The 25,699-nt window shown below is 40.3% G+C and overlaps 1 protein-coding gene across 2 annotated transcripts in view; it reads left to right on the top strand.

Annotated features, from left to right (window-relative positions):
- Positions 1-5,980: 5,980 nt before the first annotated feature.
- CBS (cystathionine beta-synthase) overlaps positions 5,981-25,699 on the top strand; it is a 42,052-nt gene continuing 22,333 nt past the window's right edge. The window contains exons 1-3 of one of the 2 annotated variants that reach the window (XM_020973887.2): positions 5,981-6,166; positions 18,911-19,131; positions 20,825-20,931. In XM_020973887.2, the coding sequence (XP_020829546.1) occupies positions 18,923-19,131; positions 20,825-20,931 (316 nt within the window). In that variant the 5' untranslated portion in view covers positions 5,981-6,166; positions 18,911-18,922. The remainder of the gene's footprint in view (positions 6,167-18,910; positions 19,132-20,824; positions 20,932-25,699) is intronic. The other variant, XM_020973888.2, reaches the window with a different exon arrangement.

Genomic DNA, 25,699 nt, shown 5'->3' on the forward strand with positions numbered 1-25,699 from the left:
CCCCTTCGTAAAGTTTTAATGCTTTTCTGCGGATGTATTTTGGCTGTTTTGTAGTTAAAGTTGGCTTAGTAAAAAATTGGTTCAATTCTATGGTCTTAGTTACCTTAGTAAGAGAAATATACTCCCTTGGTCTAAATTATCAAGGAATAATGACATTTCATACTAAATGTAGCACCTTTCCTATTTAAATAGCATTCCTTCGACCACTCTAAACAGTTTTCAGGTTGTGCAACTTCTTAGGGCATTTCTGAAATGCCACTTAGTCTTCAGCCTAGGCCAAATTAGCAACCCATGGCACCTGAGTGACATTCACTGTGAAACAAATCAGTTAGGATCGCCAAATATGTTGGGATGGGATGTGCTAGGGTTTAAAAGAGCTACAGAGCAATCTGAATTTCTGTACTAAAGAATATGAAGTTATATAAGATGCCATTGTCCCTGTTAACTACAAGGTTTTAACAAGGACATTTCCTTTTTAATAAAGTAAGCTTACTCTATACAAAAGCAGCATGACAGCATGATTAGCCTTGGAGCCTGGGAAAACCTGGATTCAAGTGTGAGTAGTGACTGTATTACCCTGGACAAGTTTCAATCAGTGTTCTAGGTAACTCAAGACTTAAGTTACAAAGAAGGTAGAGCAAGTTGCCTCACTTTACATCAATGAAATCCCAGGTTTAGTCCTTATTTCTGTATACCCAGGTACTGTAAAAGCTGATGAAAATCCTGGAGCAAATGCACAAATTTCTTCTCCCCCCCCATCAAGATGTACAAATATTTATACTTATGAAAGGAGCTTTCAGTACATTAACCTCTCAGGATTCTCCATTCCACATCACCAGCTTGCTTGTCAGCCTCACCCCCTTCCAACCCAGTCTCTAGAGCCTTCACCTACCTGGGAGAGGAACCCACGTTGTTTCCCTGAACTAGAATTGCCAGAGGCATGTACTACAAGCGTAGCATGCAGGGTTGGTTCAATATTAGAAAAACTATAAACATAATAAAACAAAAAATAACAAATATATCAATAGATGAAGAAGAAAGCTTTTGACCAAATACAATAACCATTTATGTAAAAAAAAATAAAGCAAAGGAAAATGGGTGTTTCCTTAATAAGGTAAATGTCATCTTTCTAAAGAGCCAACATTATCTGTAATAGAGGAATACCACAGACTTCGAAAAAGTTGGAATAAATCAAAGAGGTTGATTATCATTAGTTACAGCAATAAGAAAAATTGTGAGCTCATGAAAACTGATTTGACTAGTACAACCCCAGGCTCCATTCTGCAACTTGCAGAATACATATATGACCTAAACACTAAACTCCAAGTTATTTGGTTGGAGTGTTGGGACCTAATAAGTAGATCTGTTCCCTAACATCCCGTAACAGAAATACAGGAATGCAGGCGTGCTCTTGGGCTGTCTTAATACAAGGAGATTCTAAGGAAAGTGATCCAGCTGATTAAGCATGAGGCAGGACTGGGTTAAACTGGAAACTAAGAATGAAAAAGACCTAGGATTGGGGAGGCAGGTCACCTTTAGAATGGATCACAGGGGCACCTGAAGCACCTACAGGCAAGAGGAAGAAGAGGAGCTGGCTTGGAAGGTTTGTACTCAAAACAAACCTCCACTCCCCAAACCTGCTGTCCCTACATCGTTCTGAGGAAGGGGAAGAAGACACACTTGAGATAGCTTCCATCTATTCTGATCTCACCCCTGCCTTGAATAACACAAACAGGAAGACGGATGGGGTTTGGTCTCAAGCCATATTCCACAGTTATGCCACTGGACTCAGATGACTTCTGGGGGAAAATGTAAGTGGTCACTTTGCCCAGCCCTCTCTCACTTAAATCCAATTTACTTGCAAGTCATGGCATCAGCTCCCTAATGTCATGGTCCTTTTCAAGAATGAAGGACAAACATTCAAAGGCCAAATGCCCACATTCTAGGGGCAGGCGGATTTTCCTCAACTTCAGACTCAATTCAACAGCTGTATGTGGCCAGTGAAGAAAGTCACTAATTTCTTAGCCTGTACCTGATTGGTTTGATGATTACTGCTTTTTGTAGTACAGTCTGAATTCTGGTATTGCTAAGCCACCTTCCTTTGCATTTTTATTCATTGATTCCCTTGATATTCTTGACCTTCTGTTCTTCCAGATGAATTTTATTATTTTTTTATAGTTCTGATTACTGTGGTAATTGAGTGAACCACACCAACTCCATCTGTTCTTCCAGATGAATTTTATTATTTTTTTATAGTTCTGATTACTGTGGTAATTTGAGTGAACCACACCAACTCCATCTTATGACTCAATTCTAGAGCTAGCCCAGTTTGGTTTCTGTTCAGTTATAGGTATAGTCCAACCTCTGTCTTGTGAAAAATCTTTATTCAGTTGTGGGAACTGGGAGAAAACATTATTGCATTGTTTGAGCCGAGGCCTGCTGATCCCAAGGACAGAAGGAAAACAGATACCAGTGGGGATAGTCTCTGCTTGCATTCTCTTGGGAGTGGAATGAGAAGGGGGAATCCATCCTCCATTCAAAGACTCAGAGTCCTTCAGTGTTGAAACATATAGAGTTTAGTCAATATAGAATTTAAGTCAAGATGGTGATGCAGTTTAGGGGTTCAGGGGTGCTGGGACCCCAAAATCAACATGTGGGTCCTGTCTGAAAGAGTTCAACCCAAGCCTTCTTTCAGCCAAAGACGTTTATTAGAACATCCATCATATTGGGCAGACCTTATGGAGTCTGAATATTAGTAAGCTACTGTCTAGATTTTAAGAATCTGAGCAGTGGCTAGATTTTAAGAATCTAAGCAGTGGCTGGATTATAAAAATCCTAGCAGTGGCTAGATTATAAGAATCTGAGCATCTTAATGGAGACAAGATGGACTTTACACACAGAAAGCCTGTGGGAGGGTCCTAGGAGGGGCCAGTAAATTGGGTGAACAGAACTCTTGGGACCCGGACCTCATGGCCTAGGAGCCTAGCCAGGATTAAGGGTGGGAAATGGCCCGGGGGGGGGGGCATAGGGAGGTAAGACAATGGAGGAGAGATTGGGTGTAGCCATAATGAAAGGCCATTTGATGGGATTATAGCCTCAGGGAATGCCAGAGATTTGGCCTTGTGGGAAAGTCCAGGGTTTTTCCTTTCTGGGGCCCAGATCCCAACCTCATCGTTTGGACCATGTTGTCACTGGGGACTGATTTTTGGTTATTGTCATAAAGATGACCCCAGACTCAGTTCTGAAGACTGGTGTCTCAAAGACTTTTTATTAAAGAGGTTAAAGTGCGCCATTTCGATTCTCTCGAGAAGCAGGTGCACTTCCCCAGGAGTGGAATGGAGCAAAGGAATGGAGAGTTTGGAATATAGTATTCCAGAAGGCAAAAAAGAGAAGCTTACAACCAAGAATAAGTTATCCAGCAAAACAGCATAATCTTTTTTTTTGGCTAGGCAATGGGATCACACAGCTAGTGTCAAGTGTTTGAGGCTGAATTTGAACTCAGGTCCTCTTGACTTGAGGGCCAGTGCTCTATCCACTTTGCAACCTAGCTGCCCCAAAACAGTATAATCTTGAAGGAGAAAAAGTGAAACCTTTGATGAAATAGACTTCTAAGCATTCCTGATGTAAAGACCAGAGCTGCATAGAAATTTCAAAGATTAACCCCCAAGAGTCAAGAGAAACAAAAAGGTAAACACAAATGAACAATCATGAGGGATGAAACAAGTTTACTGATTGCTTATGTATATATATATTTTTTGGCTAGGCAATGGGGGTAAGTGACTTGCCCAGGGTCACACAGCTAGTAAGTATTATGTGTCTGAGGCTGCATTTGAACTCAGGTCCTCCTGAATCCAGGGCTGGTGCTCTATCCATTGTGCCACCTAGCTGCCCGATTGCTTATATTCTAATATGAGGTGATGATGCATGTGTCCCTTCTGAACCTTATCATCAGGGGTCATGGAGGGCAGCTAATTAGACAGAAGGCCTGGGAGTTGTTCTGTATTGATGATCTTAAAAGAATAGAATCAGAATTGGGATACAATACAGAGAAGGGGAGGGAAAGGAAGGTTAGGGAAAATTATCTCACATAGCCAGGGTAGACAAGTTGAAATCTATATAAACAATGAAGAAAGAGTGGGGAGAGCAGCTCACACTTTAACCTCACTCTCATCTGACCTGGTCAAATGGGGGGAAGAAAAAATACACACAACTGGGTACAGAAATGCATTTCACTCAAGAGGGAAATAGGAGGGAAATGGAAGAAGGGGGAAGGGAGAATTAGTGAGATAGATTGGGATTAAGGAAGGGATTAGTTGGTCCTAAGTAAAACAAACTTTAACCAAGGACATGCTGTACACAAATATTTATTGGTAGGTGGCCAAGGAATAGAGCGCTGGGCCTACAATTAGGAAAACCTGGGTTCAAATTTGGTCTCAAACATTTACTAGCTGTGTGACCCTAGGCAAGTCACTTAACCTCTATTTGCCTCACTTTCCTCATCAGTAAAATGAGGTTAATAACAGCACCCACCTCTCAGGGTTGTCATTAGGAACAAATGAGATAATAATTGTAAAGTATTTAGCACAACATAGTAAGCATTGTAGAGATGGTAGCTATTATTATTTTTATTTGTCAGTTATTTAGCAAATGGTAAAGAATATTGATTGCAGAAGCCCTACTTCCTCAAGCCTTCTGGATGTCATTGGAGGTCAAACAATAAGAAAGTACCACAACAACAACCTGTATAGATGAATCTAATTAAGATTTTGCATAAAGAAAAGAAGCTCTACAAGTTGCTAGTGATTGGGGGGAGGGGATTTAGGTGTGAGAATTTTCTTCTTTGACTTTGGTATTTTCTTCATCTTTAGATTTCCTTCTGAAATAATCACTCAGTGAGGGCACTGTGGGAAATGCTACTCGGCTAAACATAAAGATTTTATAAACTTGATATTGACTTCAATTATCATTGATAATTATAACTAACTTTCTCTCCTGGTCCCCAAAATTGACTGTATAAACCCATTAACTAATTTGAATTTAGTTAAGGACACCAAGTACAAAGCAAAGTGTACTAAGGACCTGATGTTTATTTTGTTGCTGAGGTTACTGAAGTTCAGTGCCAGTCATATTCAGAAAGCAGTGAGAACTAAAGCAGTTACCCAGAGAGCTTCATAGGATTTAGTGCTAAAGTGATCATCGTTTCAAATCCTTCATTTTACAAATTAGGAAAATGGGGCCCAAAGAGGAAAAATGACTTGTCCAAAGTTGGACACGGTAAAGCAGAAAATCAAAATGAATTATTTTAACTTTAGATCTAGAATTCTTTCTATTACAACACCATGGACATCATGGGGTCTTACTTCTTGAAGCCCATTTTCCCCTCTTCCCGCCACACATGAAGCCTAAAGAGGGTCACTTACTCCTGTCTCCGCCTCTGCCCGCCTTGATTCAACGGGGACTCACCCTGTCCTTATTCCCTACTACCACGTTTTATATCACAGGCCTCCAAGTGTCTCTCCTTGGCAGCACCCTGATTTTGCAAAGAATCAAAATGAGAAAGAAAATACTTTATCAGTAAAGGGGACTTTGGCGGCCTCCTCACAAAGGGTTAGAAGAGGGCATATGCAGGCTCTCAAGGCCGCCCCTAAACCCACAGCCAGCAGCTTAGTGAAGAAATTCATGCCTGTAAATTTCTGTATGCTTTCGGATCTTCCCCAGCTCTGGCCAGTGAGAAACGAAGGGAAAGGTGGGGAAGGGAACACCGCGGACATGGACAATCATCTCAGAAGAGCACATGTTACCACTCTCGGGCATTAGGAACTGAGTCCAACAGCGAAACCAATTCGCAAACATTGCAGGAATTACTGAGCCCGAAATTTTGGTCGCAGGAAACCAGGTTACTGTCCAACCTGTGATTGGCTGTTCACGCCCATCTACGCCCCCGGTTCCCAGCAAATCGGCTTTCTTTCATTATTGTGCTGGAACAATTGGTCCGGGGAGGAGTTTGGCTTCCGTGCCTCCTTTTACTTCTGGCTTTGGGAGTGGGGACTGAAGCTGAAGCTGTGGGCGCAGCTCTTGAATTACTCACCCTCTCCTCTTCTTTTTGCAGGTGGTTTGCAGGGAACATTTCAACCCCACCGAGAATTTTGGCCGGACTTAAACTCAAGTAAGTAGAGCTGCTCCTATTTAGACATTTCTCGCCTTCCGCTTCACTGATTCCGACAGTGCGTGGGAACTTTCCAGCTCAGAAATGCATGTGTGGGTCCATGAAAAGGTGGCCCAATGCCAGTGGGGTAGTCCCGGTGACTTAACGTAGCCCAATATTGCATCATCTTAACCTGGGTGGACGCAGCTTTTTGCCGAAGTTAAGCGGGAACAAAGTAACCAGCTTCCTCCTCCACCCCCTTAAAATTAAATTTTTCCTGCTTCACCTTTTGTTTGCTGTGAGTCTGTCTGGACAAGTCAGGGCAAGGGTGTTGCCCCTCTTTGGAAAACAATCGGTTTTCAGTGCTTCCCTCCCCTACCTCAAGTCCAATTTCTTTAACCTAATGCCTTTGAATTAGGACTGCTCGTGATTGCAAACTGCGATACTTAATGGGAGCCCCCACCTCCATCTCACCCACCCCCAGATCTCCGGGATGTTGGCTAAGCCACTTCCTCCCTCTTTCCGGGAGGACAAAGTTAAGTATTTTGAAAAAGAATTCCAAATGTCACTTGGAATTCCCTAGAGAAACTCCAGGGGACTTTGTAATTAGGCTACAGTTAGTATTTTTTTCCTTGCCTGACTTGGTATCTAAATCTGGGGTGAGGAAGCGAGTCTCTAAAGTTAGGTGTGGAAATTTTGGGAAGCTAATAACACCGGTACTTTCTTTTTTAAATTTTGATGGATTTGAAAATGGGTTTTGGCATGGATTACACGTTTTCTGGTGGTTTTGGCCGGCGAACGGGGCAAATATTTTACTTTGGAAGGGTGCTGCACGTGTTGGAAATTGTACACACGCTAAACAAGAGTCCTGGGTGCTATGAGGAACCTTGGGCAAGTTCTGAGAAAGTAGACCGGTGGCACCCGGAAGCCTCGAGGGCCCTGGGCAGGACTGAAGCCAAAGAGCCCACTTGCGGTGGGGAGCCCCTTTTGTTTTGTCGTAAGGAAGGGATTGTTGGGCTGGGAAGATGGGATTTTCTTTCCTCCTGGGTCGTTAATGGCCCACGTGGTGTCACTTATTCTTTGTAACGCTGATATCTTTTAAAAGGTTTCCTCCAACTCAAGATTTCTCTCTTCCTAGCCACGCAGTTTTGTAGTTTTTGGACCCACTGTTTGAGGATTTTGAAGGAAGAGATAGATGGAATATTATTGTGTGTGTGTGTTTGTTTATTTTAAGTAAAAAAGAAAGACTAAGAAGTTTGTTGCTTGAAAGTGAAAAGTTAATGCCTTGGGGACATGTGTTCCTGTGGAAGTGGCCAAGAAAATGGTTTTGCTTGGCTTTCTTTTTCTGAAGTTTCTTTTGTTCTCCATTTGTAATTTAAAATGTTTCCTTGACTTTTTTTCCTTCTTTATTTTTCTTTTCCCCCTCCCCCCACTCTTGCTGTCCTCCCTTCAAGTAAGTACAATCAAGCAACACATAACAAAAAGCCTTTCGTTAGGAAATGTATGTTCCTTTTTGCATTTATTCCATCACTTTGTGTCAAGTGATGGGAAGCTTGATTTTTAAATCTTTTCAGAGTTATTTTCTCTTTCTGCTCATTTCACTTTAAAGCTATTAATGCAGCCTTTCCTGGTTCCTCTGAATCTGTCCACTTGGTCATTTCTTTTGGGGGGGGGGGAGGGTTAGGCAGCGGGAGTAAGTGACTTGCCCAGGGTCACACAGCTAGTGTTATGTGTCTAAGGCTGGATTTGAACCCAGGTCCTCCTGAATCCAGGGCCAGTGCTCTATCCACTACGCCACCTAGCTGGCCCCTCTTTGGTCATTTCTTTCTTTTTTTTTAGATTAATAATAACTTTAATTTACAACACTGATCCAAAGCTGCTCACATTTGAACAAAAACTTCAATTTAAACCACTAGGAAACAGATTATGTAAACTTGCTAGCAGCATAAAATATGAAGATGATAGAGTGGTCTTTCATATTCGAAGATGACACTTTCATAGAACCATCAGTCCAACAAGTTTTTACTGTATTTTTTTTCTCTCTGGAGCCCTCTTTTGATAGATGATGTCTAAAATATACAAGGATCGTCCTTTCAATATTGTGTGAGTGATGAAAAACAAAACAGTCTATCAAATCGTACTTTGTGAATCCCCATAAATTTGGAAGGTGATGAATCTGGACAAGCACATTTCTGCATGTCATGTTTTCCTCATACTGAAACTATTTGGTCATTTCTTGAGGCACAATAATATTCCATTGCTTTCCTATACCATAATTGTTCAGCTATTTCCAATTGACTGGCACCCTTTTTGTTTCCAGATATTTGTTGTAATAAAATGTCCTGCTATTATATTATACATGTATAATATATGCAATATTATACACATATAATATATGTAATATTATACATGTATGATATATGTAATATTATACATGTATAATATTATATGTGTATATAATGTAATATAAGTATATGTGTATATTTGCGCATATGAGTCCTTTCCCTCTTTGATTTTTTTGTGGGTACAGGCCTAGCAGTGATATACTCAGACCCAAAAGGTATGTAAATTTTGTGACTTTTGGGGTATAATTCCAAATTCTAGGATAGCTGAAACAATTCACAGTTCTACCAACAGTCTTCCTACATCCTATCCAGTAATTATTTTTCCTTTTATGTCATCTCTGACAATCTGTAGGGTGTGAGGTAGAACCTCAGTTTTTTAAATTTGCTTTTCTATTATTGTTGGTGATTAGAAGTATTTTTTCATATGGTTGTTTGATGATACTTTGTGTTCATATCCTTTGACTTTTTAGCTATTGGCTCTTGTTCTTATGTTTGTTAAATTCCTATATATTTTGGATATCAGATCTTTATCAGAGAAATTTGCTGCAAAGATTTTTCCCAGTTAACTGATTCCCTTCTAAATTTAACTGCATTGAATTTGTGCAAACCTTAAATTTCATAAAATAAAAATTGTCATTTTTATTTCTTGTAATCTTTATCCCTAGTTGGTCAAAAACTCTTTTCCTATCCATAGTTGTGGAAGGTATCTCTTTACCTGCTTCTCTAATTTGTTTATGATGTATTCTTTTGGAGCTTATGGTGACATGGTGAGAGACACTGGTCCAACCCAATTTCCACCAGACTGATTTACAATTTTCTCAGGTTTTGTTGAGTAGAAAGTCCTTACCTTGGTAGTTGGAATCCTTACTATCCTCCTATATTTGCTTCTGAATCTTGTGTAACTCAGTTTCTATTGAGGGTAGTGTTTAAAAGTGATGACATTAGGTGGTGATTTGGATTGAAATAAGTTCTTTTTTTTTCCTTTTAAAACCTACTCCCCAGCTAGGAATTTTAGCTTGTTTCTTTTCTTAACATGATAATTAATAATTGATAATTAAGAAATGATTAGGGACCCAACACCCTTCTGTTCCTTCTCCCTGAGAAATACTAGATATGTCCATTTGCTTGGGCAGATGTTATGTTAAGGATTGGGGGAAAGAGATCTCATCTTGTAGGATCAGGTAACTTGTACAACTGGGAATAACTTATATACTAAAGTTATTAAACATAGAATTTGTTAACAGTAACATAAATAACAAAATAAAGACAGATAATTATTTGTAATGTTTTGTCTTAAGGATCACAGCCAGAACCACCTCAAACCTTAGTTCAATTGCAGATTACTTCTCTTCCTTTTTGAAACCGTAGTCCTATTCTGAAAACATACCATTTAGGTCACTCAAGATACGAAATGAAGGTAAGAAAGAATTCTCTTCATTTTCTTCTCACTATAAAAATAAATAGGGGGCCCTAGGGATGGCACTGTAGATAGAGCACCGGCCCGGGGTCAGGAGGACCTGAGTTCAAATTTGGCCTTAGACACTTAACACTGTGTGACCTTGGTCAAGTCACTTAACCCCATTGCTTAACACCCCCCCCAAAAAAAAGATAAAATAAATACTGTATTTTCACAAATAGTGTTATTATTGATATCTCCATCTTTCTCTATGATCTCTTTTAGTCATTCTCCAAACTTGGCAGGAAAATAGCATCTTCAGCTTCTCTTTCAAACTCTCATTTTAAATAGTCTCTCTCCAGACTCCACTTTTCAGAAAATTTTCATCATAATATTGCTTTTTTTTTTTTTAGGCAGTTGGGGTTAAGTGACTTGCCCAGGGTCACACAGCTAGTAAGTGTCAAGTGTTTGGTCTGAGGACAGATTTGAACTCAGGTCCTCCTGACTTCAGGACTGGTACTCTATCCACTGCACCACCTAGCTGCCCCTATAATATTGCTTGAAATAACTGTTGACAATTCTTACCAGGTTGAAATTTCTCCTCACCTAGTATCTCACTTCTCCGTAATTTATCTCATAAATTCTTATAGATCAAATTTAAACTCCTTAGGGAAAAATGCCTCCTAGCAGGATAGTTACAATTGAACTCCTAGTTTGTCTGTTTTTAGAGACAGATCCTCTAGTCTCTATAAGAGAGGCTTTTGAAATATGGTTACATTTATAGAATGTTGTTTTCCCTGTAAATCATAAGCTTGAAATCAGGGATTGTCTCATTTTTGCTTTTGTATCCTTAATGCCTAGTATAGTGCCCAGTATTATTCTATAATAATATTTATTGATTATTAAATACCTTTTTAATCCCTCATAGTACCTACCTAATACAGTGCTTTTGCACATAGTAGCTGCTTAATTTAAGGAATTAATAAATCACACTGCTCTTCATGGCTATTCTGTATAGTTTGGCCCTTGGGTTTAATCATTATTGTCCTTACAGATCACCTGTGGCTCTTTTGTTTATATTTTTTTTCCTGACATAACTATAAATGTCTTTTTTTTTCTGTTGTTAGAAAGAAGAGGTCTTCTAGACTTCTTCAGTAATATTGCCTATCCTGTGAGTGTAAATGCTTCCTAGCCTGTAAGGCTCCTTTGTACTTATCACAGTACTGGTTCCCAGTACTTGGCCTAGCCCTTTTAACCTATTTTATTGCTCATAGTTCCCCACTAGGGACCTTGCCCACCTTCTTGCCTCCCCTCTTAACTTCCTCCATCACTTTTACCCTTTCTCTGCTGTTGAAATCTTTTTTTTTTTTTGGCTAGGCAATGGGGTTAAGTGACTTGCCCAGGGTCTCACAGCTACTAAGTGTTATGTGTCTGAGTCTGGCTTTGAACTCAGGTCTTCCTGAATTCAGGGCCGGTGCTGTATCCACTGTGCCACATAGCTGCCCCTCTGCTGTTGAAATCTTAACCATCGGTCAGGGTTCATCTTAAATGCTACCTCCTTCATACAGCCTTTACTGTTCTCCCCAGGCTGTGGTCTCTCCATCCATCAATTGAGAAGCCTAAATTTAGCCCCTACAATGTGAAAAGCATTATGCCAGATGCTATAGATACAAATAAGTATAGAGATGAGTAAATACAGAAAATACCATAAAATAAGTACATAGTGGTAGGGAGGGAGGCGCTAACAACTGAGAGAATCAGGAAGGACATCTTGAACTTGAAATGAGTCATGAAAGAGGTGAGGGTTTCTGAGAGGCAGGTTGTCAGAAGGGAGAGGGTTCTTATTTGGGAAGTATGGGTCCAGCCTGTGCAAAGTCACAGAGGAGAGAGGTGTAATATTACATATGGTGAACAACAAGAAAGCCAGTTTGTCTGAAGCCTAGAGTGGTGCAGAGGGTAAAGTGCAGTCGGCTTAGAAAGGTACGCTGGGGCTGGATTGTCAGGGGCTTTCTATACCAAACAGAGGAGTTTGTATTTTATCCTAGAGACAATAGGGAGCCTGTGAAGCTTCTTTAGCTGGGGAATGACTTGGGACTTTAGGAATATAATTTTGGCAAATATGTGGAGAATGGATTTGAGAGGGAAGGAACTGGTGGCAGGGAGACCATCTGGGAGGGACCATCTATCGCTAGGGGAGAGGTGATAAAAGCCTAGAGTAGAGTCATCTTGGTCTGGTTAGAGAAAGGGCAATGGTTTTGGGAGATACTGAGGAGGTAAAATTATTAAGACTTGGCAAATGATTGGATATGGGAAGTGATGGCGTGAAGAGTCAAGGATGATTCTGAAACTGAACTTGGGTGACCATGAAGATGGTGGGAACTCGATAGAAATTAGAAGGTGGGTTAAGTTTAGAGCAGGAAATGAGTAATGTTTGGGACAAGTTGTATTTGTATGTCCTGTGAGACATCCAGAAGGCAGTTGGAGATGCAAGACCCAAGATATAGAGATATCTGGAGAAAGATAAGGGCTAGCTAGATATGTAAATTTGGAAGTCATTTGCAGATGGAAGAGAGTTGAATCCATAGTACCTGATGAGATCAACAGGAAAGAATAGAGCAAGAAGAGGAAAAGACCCCAGGAAAGACCAGAGTCAGTTGTACAAAGAGGCCAGCTGATGATGCTGTGAAGGAGCCTGAGCAGAATCCCTTCTATAGGTAGAAAAGAACCACAAAAGAGCAGTGTTCTAAAAACCCCAGCATGAGAGAATATCCAGAAGGAAGGGATGGTCAGCTAATTGGACGAGTATTTACTAAGGTCGTGGTATGTGCCGGGACTTCGCCTACACTACTTTGATGCTTTGTTTTGATATGGAGGTTAAATTGGGTTCTCAGAGGAGAAAGAATAAGCTCTGGCAGGTTCTACCAGGCTCCAAATTTGGCTCTTCAACTGACTGTCTTCTGGGAGCCAACCTAGCAGTCTGGCCTCGTAGTGATGATATTTTTTGACCATGGCAACTCATTGGACAAATAAAAATGCGTAATGGTTCTTGGTCTTGTGTAGACCTCTTCTGCTTTTTCAGTGACCATGTCAGACTGATGAGAAGGGAAGCAGAAGGTGCTCAGAGTCATACAATTTTTAAACTGTTCATTAACTTGAATTTGAGGATTGATACTCTAAAAGTGAGATCCTTGTTCAGTGAGGCAATAGGTAAACATATTGAGGGAGCTGAATCATTCCTTAGCAAATAACATTCTCCCCATAATAGAAACCAGAAGAAAGAAATTGTACTTAAATAGGAGGGTGGCTCCCAGGTATTCCTTGGAAAGGCAAAGAAAGGAGCTAGTGGAGTGGGTCTTTTATTATATATCCAGAGGCAATAAGAAACATTATTTCATGGCATGGTTGATCATCATATATTGCAATACTAATAACAAGTATTTGTAACAACAGGAACCAAACCAAACTAAAAATAAGCAATGGAAATAATTGTGGCTTATTCACCGACATTAGTTGGTGAGGATGAGGTGGAGAAATTCTACCAAGAATTTAATAAAAATGTCCCAAACATGGGAAAAGGTGAGAGAGGGAGAAATATATCATAAAGCTACATAGTTCAGAAAGAAAGAATGAGAGGAGTCTTAAGACATAGATTACAAAAAGCTTGATGTCTATTGTGGCAGCCAGGTGGCACAGTGGATAGAGTCAGGAGGATCTGAGTTCAAATGTGGTCTCAGGCACATAACACTCCCTAGCTGTGTGACCCTGGGCAAGTCACGTAACTCCATTGCCTAGCCAGAAAAGAAAGAGACAAGAGCTGGTTGTTGGATATGAGCACCAAATAACACCCACAATAAATGAAATAGATTCTATTTTAACAGATAGGAAAAGGTCTGTTAATGTGGTAGTTATCAGACTATTAAGCTTATTCAAAGCTAAGATCAAAATTAGGGAGAAGAAAGAATCATAATGAAAGAGATAGCACACAGTTGAAACATAATAGAAATCGGAAGTGGACACCCAAAAAAGCTTCAGATACTAATTTTATACAGGAATTTAACCAGTGTGAATTAAATGCCACAAGAATACCAGAAGAGCACAGAAAGTGCTTTAATCAGCAGACCTTTGTCTTACATATGGAAAGAAATTTTGCCATAGGCAAAATTGTTAGAACATAAACTCATCTGTAAAATCTTATGAAGAAGGATGGACAGTTGTGAGCATCACGATCTCATAAAGTACAGAGATGCAGTGAAGGGTAAAATAGGTTCAAAGAAAGCTTTGCGAGAGATTCAACTAAGCAAAGTCATGCCAAGGATATTTAAGGATGAAAAAGGATGGACAACAAAGAAAAATAATGTCAAAGATTCATACAGATCCTTCTAACAAGCATTTCTTAGCCAAGAACAAGTGAAACCACATCACAAACTTGGACATGCTTGTAGTAGATATAGAAAGAAACTAATGTGAACAAAGATGGGAAAATCAGCTAAACTGTACCAGTGGTATAGAGAGGCGATTGGAGGGGACACAATTGTGAGTGTATTGAAGGACAAAAATATTGTTTAAAAAAACCCCATAACTTTGAAAGATTTAAGAACACTGATCAAAACAATTATCAACATGTTTCCAGAGAATGTTGCCCACCTCCTGACAGAAATAATGGACTCAGAGTACAAAAAGAGACATTTTTGCACATGGTCACCGTGTGCCTTGCTCTTCCCTGTACATAATATTCTTTCTCATATTTCAGTGCCTTTGCACAAGCTTTCTCTTATACCTGGAGGGTGTGCTTTCCTCATCTCCAATTTTTAGGGTCCCTAACTTTCTTAAAACTCAATTCAAAAGTGCAGTTTCCTATTTCAGGCTTTTCCTCGTGTGCTCTTTCCACATTGATTTTGCATTGATCTTGAATATACTTTGTGTTTAGTTCTCTGTGTCCAAGTTATCCCCCTGAGAAGCTTCTTGAAGGCAGTGACTGTTCAAGCTTGTTTTTGTAGCCCTAACTCTTAGCGCCATGCTTGGGACGTACTAGGTGCTGAATAAATGCTTGTTTCTTGATGGATTGACCACATCTTACTCATCTTTTCAAGGCAGCACTTTACTGGCTGGTTAAGGGACTATAGACAAGTTACTTACCCTCTTAAAGCCTCATTTTCTCCCTCTGTATATATCTGGAGAGTGGTATTTGTATTACCTATCTTTCTGTGTCATTGAGATGAAAGTGCTTTACAAACCTTAAAGCACAACATAAAATTTTATTATGAATAGTATTTATTTCTCTTATCATCCACAAAATCCAGAAGAGGGAAGTGTCTTACGTACCATCTGCCCCTTTTGTTCTATAGTATACCATCTAATGGCATTCACGGATTTTTTTCTTTCTGCATTCAGTTCATGTTTTTCCATTAGTCTTTACCTGATTCCTAGTTTCATAAGGTAATGAGCTATGTGACCTTGAATGAGTTAGTTCCCCTTTCTAGGCTTTACTTTTCTTGTGTGGGTATCAGCAATACAGGCTGGCATGTACTTGTGAGTATCTTAGGTGACATAAGGCAGACTGGCAGGAGGAAGGAGATTAAACCGTAATTGAGAAATGTTTAACAAAATAAATAAAACATAATACAGTATAGATTATGTTAATTTGTGGTTTTCTAAGTAAATATGTGGTTCAGGTATCTATTTCAATTTGAGTTTGACACTACTGAATAAGACACTGCACAGTTAGCTCATTCTCTGCTTATAAGCCTACAGAAAAAGCAGCTTGTGAATTAACTAGCAAGGGAGTGTAGTGCACAATTTGACCACCAGATGGCATTACCACCAGCTACCAGCTAAGTGGTTTTCAGTAGAGGGTGGTCACTGCCCATCTGTTGGATTTCCCAAAGGCTATGGTGTCATCACTGCTCACTAGAGGACACCTCTTCTTACAAGCTCTTAGACTTCTCCCCTCTCCCCTCCTGATTGCGAGACTGCTACTGCCCCACTGTTTCAATATAGATTTTGGAGTACGGGGAAAAAACAAACTGAAATATTGTTCTTGAAACCAGCAAGCATTGCTATTGAAGTCAATTACTATTGAGTTGCTGGGCTGTTACTTATTCTCCATCCTCCCTTCTTCTGGGAAGGTGCAGAACTGAGTCTCCGGAGGCCAGACCTCAAGTGAAGTCAACAAAAATTTATTAAGTACTTAGTGTTTGTCAGGACTGTGCTTAGCGCTAGGAATGCAAATACAAAGAAAAAGAAAAGAGCTTTCACTGTGGTGGGGGGAAGACAGTACATAGAAGGGAGCTGGAAGGAGTGGCGGTAGAGGCTCCTGCTTTGGGGCACGGTGGAGAAATCAGGTGAGTCAGAAGTAGAGAAGCTCAAGAGAAATGATGGAGCGAGTGTGGCTGGCTTAGGCACTTATTCAAAAATGGAGGTTCTGGGGGGAAGTCACCGATCTGAGGAGGGGACCAAATGAATGAAAGATTTTCTAAGGTAAGAAAGCCACAGGGAGGAAGTGTCTTCTAGGATAGAAGACTGGAGTAACGATGGAGAAAGAAGTCCAGAGAGTCAGGAGTGGAACCCAGAGATCAATGAAGTCAATATAACTGGCTGAGGTGCTTCTTTAAAATAGAGGTTCTCAGAGGAACTAAAGCAAGGAATGAGCTCCTTCTATGAAGCTGTTTTAGGATACAATCTTTTTGGTTAGCATCTCTTAAACACTCTTCCTCTCTATCCCTCTTTCTTTTCTCTCCTTTCTTTGTCCAACTTTCCCTTTTGTCTCCTGCTTTCAATTCAGGCTAGGATTTAATCAGTGACACCTTGTTACAACAATTGGCTCACTTTTTAGTCTCGCCATAGTGACTCCCTTTCTTTGCTAGTTTGTGGAATTTGTGTAAGATAAAAAGTTATTAGTAACATTATAGCTCTGACCTCCCTCCCCCCCCTTAGGAAAGAAGTCTAGATCTCTAATTTATTTAAATTCTATATGTTTACAGCTAACCCCAGCCTCCTCCCTCCTTTTTTGACATAGACTGAGTGTACAGATCACTGATTTTTATATGAAGAAAAATCAGTATAAAGAGCTTAGATAAAAAGAGATAAGAAAATCTGCTTATCAGATAGGCTTAGGAAGAGGAGACTGGGGCCAGAGTTGACCTTTTGGAGCTTCCCTCAGGCCTTGAATAGGCAACTTAAAACCAACTGTGTATGTCAGGAATATTCCCCTATTCCTGCCAGAGGGTGTGTGCCAGATGTCCTTTGTATTCTCTTTCCTTTCTATGTAGCTCAGCTCTTCTCTCTCTGATCACCCATTATCCTCTTGGCTATTACTTCCTTTCTAGTCAAATAATTATTAAGTTCTAGGTATGAACTGCTGCTGCTGCTGTTGCTAATTGCTCTCTAATGGAGCTTATATCCTTTTTTAAAAAACTTCTGGGTGGGAGTCCAGTCTACTTCCTGGTTCAAAGATCATGCTAGTCCAAATTTCTCTTGAATCTAGAAAGGGTATGGATGTTCCTCTGAATTTCAAATTCCAGAATACTAGTCAGTTCCCAAACTCTTCTTACATATTAAAATTGCATAAATCTCCATTGATTTTCTTAGTGGTTCTACCCAGCCTCACATTTGGGAAGTCAGTTCTCAGTTAAATTTTCACCGGCCATGGGGTTTATTAAAAACATGGTAAAGCACTATTTTGGAGTTGGCACAGAGCAGGGCTGTAAAGAAATTTCTTTGCTTGATAGCCTTTCCCAATAAAACTTCCTTCTGGCACATGAATCATGGATAAGATCAAGGGAAGAGACAATCTCCCAACCTGAGGTCATCAGTCCTGAGCTTCCAGGGAAGGTTTTAGTAGGTTCTTCACAACATTGCCATGCTAGCCACATCCACCACTGCAGTGCCTCCAACCCTTTCCAGCATTAACAGTTACCCAACCATCAGTCACCAGCACCACTGGCAATGTGGAAATAACGGAATGGCATAGCAGACTCCAAATGTCTTCAAGGGCAAAGGAAAAAGAAACTCTAGGAATGTTTGTATACCTGTACAGAACTTTCCTTTTCTCTTCTCTTTCATCCTTAAATTGGTGGAGGAGGGGGGAACTATTAAAATAATTATAGCTAGTATTTATATAACACTTTAAGGTTTATAAAGCAACACATAACATGTATATTAAACTCATGTCAGAAAGATGAGGGGGTACAGCTAGATGATTGAGCTCTTAGGTCCTTTCTAGCTCTACCATTTTACAAATAAATATGGAACATACAAGTGCTTTTGGAGGTGTGTAAGGGGGACAAATAACTTCATTTGAGTGTGTCCCTATGAAGTGTCTAATTTAGATCCAAAACAACCCTAGCATCAGTTGTGCATTACCACGCTTTAACTAGAAAGAATTGGTTGTTAAATGCTCTTCAGTCTTTTGAAGGAAAAGAACAGATGATCACTAACTTTTTAAAGAAAATATCTGAGCATATGACCAAGAATGTCAAAGACAGAAAGATTCCATATATAGTAGAATATTCATAGCAGTATTTTTTGTGGTAGCAAAGAACCAGAAACAATGCATATACCCATTGATTGAGGAATGGCTGAACAAATTTTGGAATATTAAAATAATTGAATGTTGTGCCATAAAAAATGAGGAATAAGAAAAAGAGAAATATGAGAAGAAATGTATGAACTAAAGGAGAAATAATAAAACAACATGAGTAATGATAAGAATGTCAACAAAAAGAACAATGTGACCAGTCCCAACTTTTAAATTATGACCAATCTTTTCCCTATTAGAGCTAAGGAGAGTTGGTAAAGAATATTTCATAGGTAGTTGCTGCATGATCAGTTTTGCTTGATTGTTTCTCGTTGTTACAAAGAAAGGCAGGGCTGGGGTTGTGAAGAATGTGGGAAGAGGTATATCCAGATCATAGTGTAATGTAAAAAATAAATGGCATTAATAAAACTTTAAAAAGTGAAAATAATTTTTTAAATGTAGGACAAATCTTAAATAGAATGTTTGTTGCTTGTTCCTTTTGCCCTTAGCTTCCATATAGGATGCCTGTTGAGCCTTCCCAGATGGAGAAGGAAACCAGGGTTTCCGCTCATCTCTCTAGCAGCAAGCTGGAGAATGTGAACCTAGAGTCATCAGCTAACTGTGAGAACTGTGAGAAGGATCGAAAGTGGATCCGGCCTGACATCCCTAGCAAGTGTACTTGGCAGCTAGGCAAACCTATCTCAGAATCTCCTCATCATCATGTCTCCTTGTAAGTGTTTTCTTTTTGAAATTCTCCACATTAGCCCATACCACCATTTGAATCCTTAGCAACAGCGGTTAAATTCTGTTTAGGCACCAGAGGCTTTGAGAGTGAAGTCAAATCAACAGGCATTTATTAAGACACTTATTATGTGCTGAACTCTGTCCTAAATGTTGGGAATGCAAATGTTAGCAAAAATAAAAACAAAAACAAGAGACAACCCTTTATTGAAGGTCCTTGATTCAAAATTCAAAAGAAGCTGTAAAGGGGTGTGGGAGGGGATAGAGAGAAGGTAAAATTACAGAAATGAACCAATCAACATAAAATAACTAGACAGAAGTAAAACCTATCCTTTCCTCCAAACTTCACCCAAAGGACAGAAGCTTCCAAAATTGCTATTACTCAGCAGATGATACAAATGAACGTGAACAAATTAGGAGGAAAAGAGATGAGTATGTGGGTTTGGGGACAGAGCGCTTTAAAAGCCAGGACGTGATTGGGAAAATGAAGCAGTAAAAGACATAATAATAGAACATTGGATTGGAAGACCTTGTGTTTTAGTTCCTGTTGATCCTGTGATCTTAGACAAAGAGTTCAATTTCCACATGAAGAATTCCCTTTATATTCCCAACAATATTGAGTTTTCTCTTGAAAACAGTACACCCACAGTTAGGGTATGCAATGTGGTGCATGAACCAATAAAATTGACAAAGAGCAAACAGACAAGGCAAGAGAAAAAGAGAAGATTGTGGTAGTCCATCGTACCCAATTCCGCAGAGATTGGGAGAATGTTGAGAGATGAAAGTATTTCAGGTCTCAGGGGAAGAGCAAGAATAGGGTTAGAAGGTTTAAAGCATAGGAAGAGATGAAGTGATAGGAAGTTATGGTCTAAAAAAGGTATTTCAGTTAATCATTTATTAAGTCTTTGCTATGTGATAACCACTGTGCTATAGCACATTGGAGATACAAAGAAGAGCAAAAAACCCAACAAATCAGTCTTTGCCCTCAAAGAGCTCACATTTTAATGGGAGAGACACTATATGAATAAGTATATGTAGAGTAGATGGATTTTTTATTTTTGCGATCAAGGGTATGAATTTCCTTGTGTGTCGAAGCTGAGGTGAGTTGCCAACCTGCATTGTAGAGTTCATTTTCACACAGGGTGGTCTCTATACATATGAAATCATAGCTCCAGGTGCTTCTTCCTCCCCCCCAGCAATGATCCCTAAGAGTGAAATTACAGGGTCAGAGTATAAAGTTTTTTCTTCTAGCTGTAGAAGGGATTTTGTTCAGGTCTGGGTTGGATTAGATGGTGTCTGAGTTCCCTTCCAACTCTGAAATGTTGTGATTCTGATAGGTATATCTTAAAGCTGTTTTGATTTGCACTTTTAAAAATTGGTAGTGACTGGGGTGGCTAGGTGTCACAGTAGATAGAGTACCAAGCCCTGGAGTCAGGAGGAGACCTGAGTTCAAATCTGTCCTCAGATACTTGACCCTTCCTAGCTGTGTGACCTTGGACAAGTCACTTAACCCTGATTGCCTCACCAAAAAAAAAAATTGGTGGTGACTATAAATATGTCTGTATTCACGTGATAATTTATTGTCACCATAGAACAACAAAAGTATATGTTCAGTTGTTGCTGCTAAATCCGGTGGGTTCTTTTTTTTTCTTCTGATTATACGTACAAATTGGTCTCTTCAGGTCAAAGACACCCAAAGTCATTCCTGATATTTTGAAGAAAATTGGGGACACACCTATGGTCAGAATCAATAAGATTGGGAAGAACTTTGGACTGAAATGTGAACTTTGTAAGTATTTTAGCTTCATAGAGGAATTGAAAACTTATGAACTAGGACAGTTTTCCAGCAGTTAGGTGGTGCAGTGGATAGATCAGTGGGCCAGGAATCGGGAAAACGTATCTTCCTTAGTTCAAATTTGGCTGCGAACACTAGCAGCATGACTGGGCAAGTCACTTAATCCTGTCTGCCTCAATTTCCTTATCTGCTAAATGAACTCGAGAAGGAAATAGCAAACCACTCTAGTATCTTTGCCAAGAAAAGCCCAAATGAGATCACGAAGGGTTGGTCATGACTGAACAACAACATGGTAGTTTGGGGTTATAGGAGTACTGCACACAACCAATGTCTTTGTAGTGATTTTAATGTGTTCTAACCAAATCTTCATGCTATGGACGAAAGCTTAACTGATACTGAACTTAATACGCATCAAAGAAAATGAACATTTCCCTAGACAAAGTAGAACAGAAGAAGAGGACTGTACATGACAAATCTTTCTCCAGTATAGTCTGCTTTTTCTTTTAATTACATGATAATTTAAACATGTAACATTCAAAGCTGCCCTTAATATTTATTAAGTGCCTACTGTATGTCAAGCACTTTGTTATGTGCTGAGAGTACAAACAGAAAAAAGGAAATGTCTCTGACTTTAAGGAACTTAAGTTCTCTTGGTAATATACAAACAATAAAAATTTTAAAGAAATGGTCACACTGGTTTCTGGAGGGTTATATTGGTCATATCAGAATAGGCTCTTTTCAGGAAGTAGCCCTTGACCTTTATAAAGTAGGAGGTTGTTGGGACAAAAATTCAGAGTCATTGATAAAGTGTTGTATCCATGGAACAACAAGAAAGCAGGTGTAGCTAGTCTGTGAAGTAAGGGAATCAAAATAGTTGCTAAACACCTGCTTTGTGCTATGCATTGTGCTAGGGCTACAAAAAGGCAAAACGGTCTCTTCACTCAAGGAGTTCACATACAAATAAATGTGTACAAACAAACCGTATACAGGATAAACAGAAAATAATTAACAAAGAGAAGGCAATTGAATTAAGAGGGGTTGGGGAAAGCCTCCTGTAGTACATAGAATTTTAGTTGGGTCTTAAAAGAAGCCAGGGAGGCCAGTAGGGAGAGTTGAGGGAGAACATCCCTGGCAAGAAAATGCCCAAAGCCAAGAGATGGAGTGTCTTGTTCAAAGAGCTACAAGGAGGCCACTATCACTGGATCCAAGGGTATGTGTAGCAGGGAGTAAAGTGTAAGACTGGAAAGCCTGGGGACTAGGATATGGAAGGGCTTTGAATGCCAAAATAAATGATTTCTATTTAATCCTGGGGGTGATCAAGAGCCACTGGAATTTTTTTAGCAAGGGGGTGATAAAATCAGGCTTATACTTTAGGAAAATCCCTTTAGTGGTTGAATGGAGGAAGGGTTGGAATGGGGAAAGACTTGAGGCAGGCAGACCCACCATCCCAGCCTAAGGCAATGAGGGCCTGGCTGTGTTTGAGAGACATCAAGATGGTGAAGTCAGCAAGCCTCAGCAACAGCTTGGATATGGGGAGAGGGAGAAGAGATGATGAAAAGCTGAGGATGACATCTAAGTTGTAAGCCTGGGAGACTGGGAGTGTGGTAGTAGGGAAGTCTGGAAAGTGTTTAGGAGGAATGATAATAAATTCAGTTTTGGACATGTTGAGTTTAAGATGTCTGCTGGACATCCAGTTTGAAATGTCTGAAAGGCAGTTATAGATGCAAAACTTGAGGTCAGCAGAGAGGTTAGGACAGGAAAGGTGGATTTGAGGATCATTAACATAGAGATGGTAACTAAGTCCATGGCAGCTGATGAGCTCCACCAACTGAAGCAGTATAGAGGGAGAAGAGAAGAGGGCCCAACACTGTGGTTAGATAGAGGCCGTGACCTGGATGAGGATGCCGCAAAGAGGACTGAGAAGGAGTGATCAGATAGATAGGAGGCGAACCAAGAGAGAATGATGTCCTGAAAATCTTGAGAGAATGTTTAAGGAAAAGGGGGTAATCAGTGATGTCACAGGCTGTAGAAAGGTCAAGGAGGACTGAGAAAAGGCCATTGGATTTGACAATGAAAAGATCACGGGTAACTTTGGAGAGAGTAGTTTTGGTGGAACGATGAGGTCAGAAGCCAAATTGTTATGGAGTTAGAAAAAGTGGGAGAAGAGAAAGTGAAGGTACCTATGGCCTTCTCAAGAAGTTTAGACCCCTTATCAACTCATTATCCCACTCTCCACGGTTACTCTTCCCACCTTTTCATCCTCCTTCAAACCTCCCAAGGCTTCCCCTCCTCCTTCAGCTAAGCATCTTGCCTCATGGTTTTTTTTCCCTTATATTCTTGAAGTCTTTTTTTTCTTTTTTTTTTTTTGGTGAGGCAGTTGAGGTTAAGTGACTTGCCCAGGGTCACATAGCTAGTGTCAAGTATCTGAGGCTCGATTTGAACTCAGGTCCTCCTGACTCCAAGGCTGGTGCTCTATCCACTGCACCACTTAGTTGTTCTGTTGCCTCATGTTTTACAGAAAAAATTGAGGTCATTTTCTGTGAGCCCCCTCATCTCCCATCTCAGATAGCTTTGACCCCTTATCTCCTCCTTCACTCACATGAAGAAGTAATCTTACTTCTTGCCAAGGCAAGTCCCTCTATATGCATAAGCTATCCCACTGTTAAATGTTCAAAAAGCCTGGAAGGGTTTATAGAACCAGGTTATAAGTGACTTTAAACGTCAAAGGAGTTTGTGTATTCATCCTACAGGCAATGTTCTTGAGTGGGGGAATGGCATGGACAGACCTATGCTTTAGAAATATCAGTTTGGAAGCTACATGACAGATGAATTATAGAGAGAAGAGAGGAGAGGTAGGAAGATAAATTTAGGAAGCATTTGCAATAATCCGGGCAAGAGACTAGAATGGTAGCGTTTGTGAGAGAAGGGGACAGATGGGAGAAACATTGTGGAAACAGAATTGACACAGCTTAGAAAATGATTGGATGGGGAAGGAGGAACTGTTGAGAATGATTCTTAGTTTGAAGCTGGGTTACTGGAAGGATTGGGATGTTTGAAACAGGGGAGCATTTTGGAGAATAGTTAATGAATTCTATTTTGGACAGTCTTAAGTTTGAGATACTTACGAGACATCCAGTTGGAGATTCCAGTAGGCAGTTGGTAATACAAGTCTGAATTTTAGGATAGGGCTAGATACATAGAGGAGTCATCTGCATAGAGATGAAAGAAGGAAGTGGTGGAATCATCTAGAGAAAGAACAGGCAGAAGAAAGAAGACAGAGCCCTGGAGTATATTAATGAATGAGAGTAAGACAAGGACAGTGATTCAGCAAAGGAGACTTAGAAAGACCAGACAAATAGGATAGCCAAGAGGGAGTAGTGTCATGAAAGGCCAGGCAGGACAAAGTATCTAGGAAGAGAAGATGACCAGTGCGCTGAGTACCAGTGGGAGCCCCACAGATGGACTCGGTGTCATGCAGGGCAACTATAGTGAGACAGCCAGCTTTGCAGCTCTCTCGGGGCACTCTGAGCGGTGGAGTTCTCTCCAGTGGCAAGGGAAAGTACAGCAGGCTGGAAGTCCAAGATGATATCCAAAAGGAAATTTTCCCCAAAGACACGGCCAGTCTTGGCGCCATTAGCGACAACGCCAGCACTCGTGCGATGGCTGGTTCCATAATCAGTTCCTACAATCCCCAGGACAGAGAGTGCAAAATATGGAAATCCAAGTGGACATTGAGGCCAAACCTAGCCATTATCAGCTGGTTAGTGGAAGTAGCACAGAGGACTCTGTACACGTTCATGCCCAGATGGCAGAGAATGAGGAAGGCAGTGAAGAGGAGCCACCGTGCAAACACCAAAGCTGTGATCATAAGGACTGCATTGCCAGCAAAACCTGGGACATCACCTTGGCACAGCCCGAGAGTATCCAAAGCGACTTGGAGAGCTCGGACACACAGTCAGATGATGTGCAGGACATCACGTCAGATGAATGTGGCTCCCCTTGCTCCCAGACTGCAGCCCACCCCCATACTCCCCGAGCCAGAGGCACACAGAGCCCAAGTGCCCACATGAACCACTGTGCCCAAGTGGAGGGGCATAAGTCAGAGGAAATGATCTTGAAGTTGGAAGGTGTGGAAGTCAGAGTATGAAGTCGAAGGTTCCTGTCTGGAGAAGCACACTTGTAACTGCATCTCTTGGAAACTTTTTTTAGTTAATGTATTTTATTTCAAATATTCTCTGGTCACAGGTTTACCCCAGTGTAGCTCTGGAAAAGATGCCATTTCTTACAAGATGAAACATGGAAATTTTACCCCCTCGGCTCTACCCTCCAGTCCCTCCCTTTCCCCTCCTTTTTTTTTTTTTAGTTTTAATTTATTGGTTAAACAGCTGGTGGTGATCCGTGAGGTGTGTCAGAGTGTATATATGTATGTGTGTGTATATTGTATGTATGCAAACATGTTATTGAAGGACACATTTTAATAAAGATTTCTGTCACAAAAAAAAGCCCTTATTCTTGATCTCTCTTGACACTGTTGACTACCCCCTTAATCTCTGGGTCCCCTTATTAGTATAGCGAAGGGATCAGTGATCTCTTCTGTGATAAATGTGCAAGTGTGTTGGACAGAATGAAGCATTTAAATCTTTATATTCTCATTAAGCACCATAATACTATTCAAATGATAGAAAATGTCACCAGATGTAACTAAAGAAAATCTGAGTGTGTAAAATCTTCCTGAAAGGGGATGCTTAGCAAGTCTCCCAAG

Source organism: Phascolarctos cinereus, unplaced genomic scaffold (genome assembly GCF_003287225.1).
Source record: "Phascolarctos cinereus isolate Bilbo 61053 unplaced genomic scaffold, phaCin_HiC Scaffold_726;HRSCAF=1367, whole genome shotgun sequence".
Lineage (NCBI taxonomy): Eukaryota > Metazoa > Chordata > Mammalia > Diprotodontia > Phascolarctidae > Phascolarctos > Phascolarctos cinereus.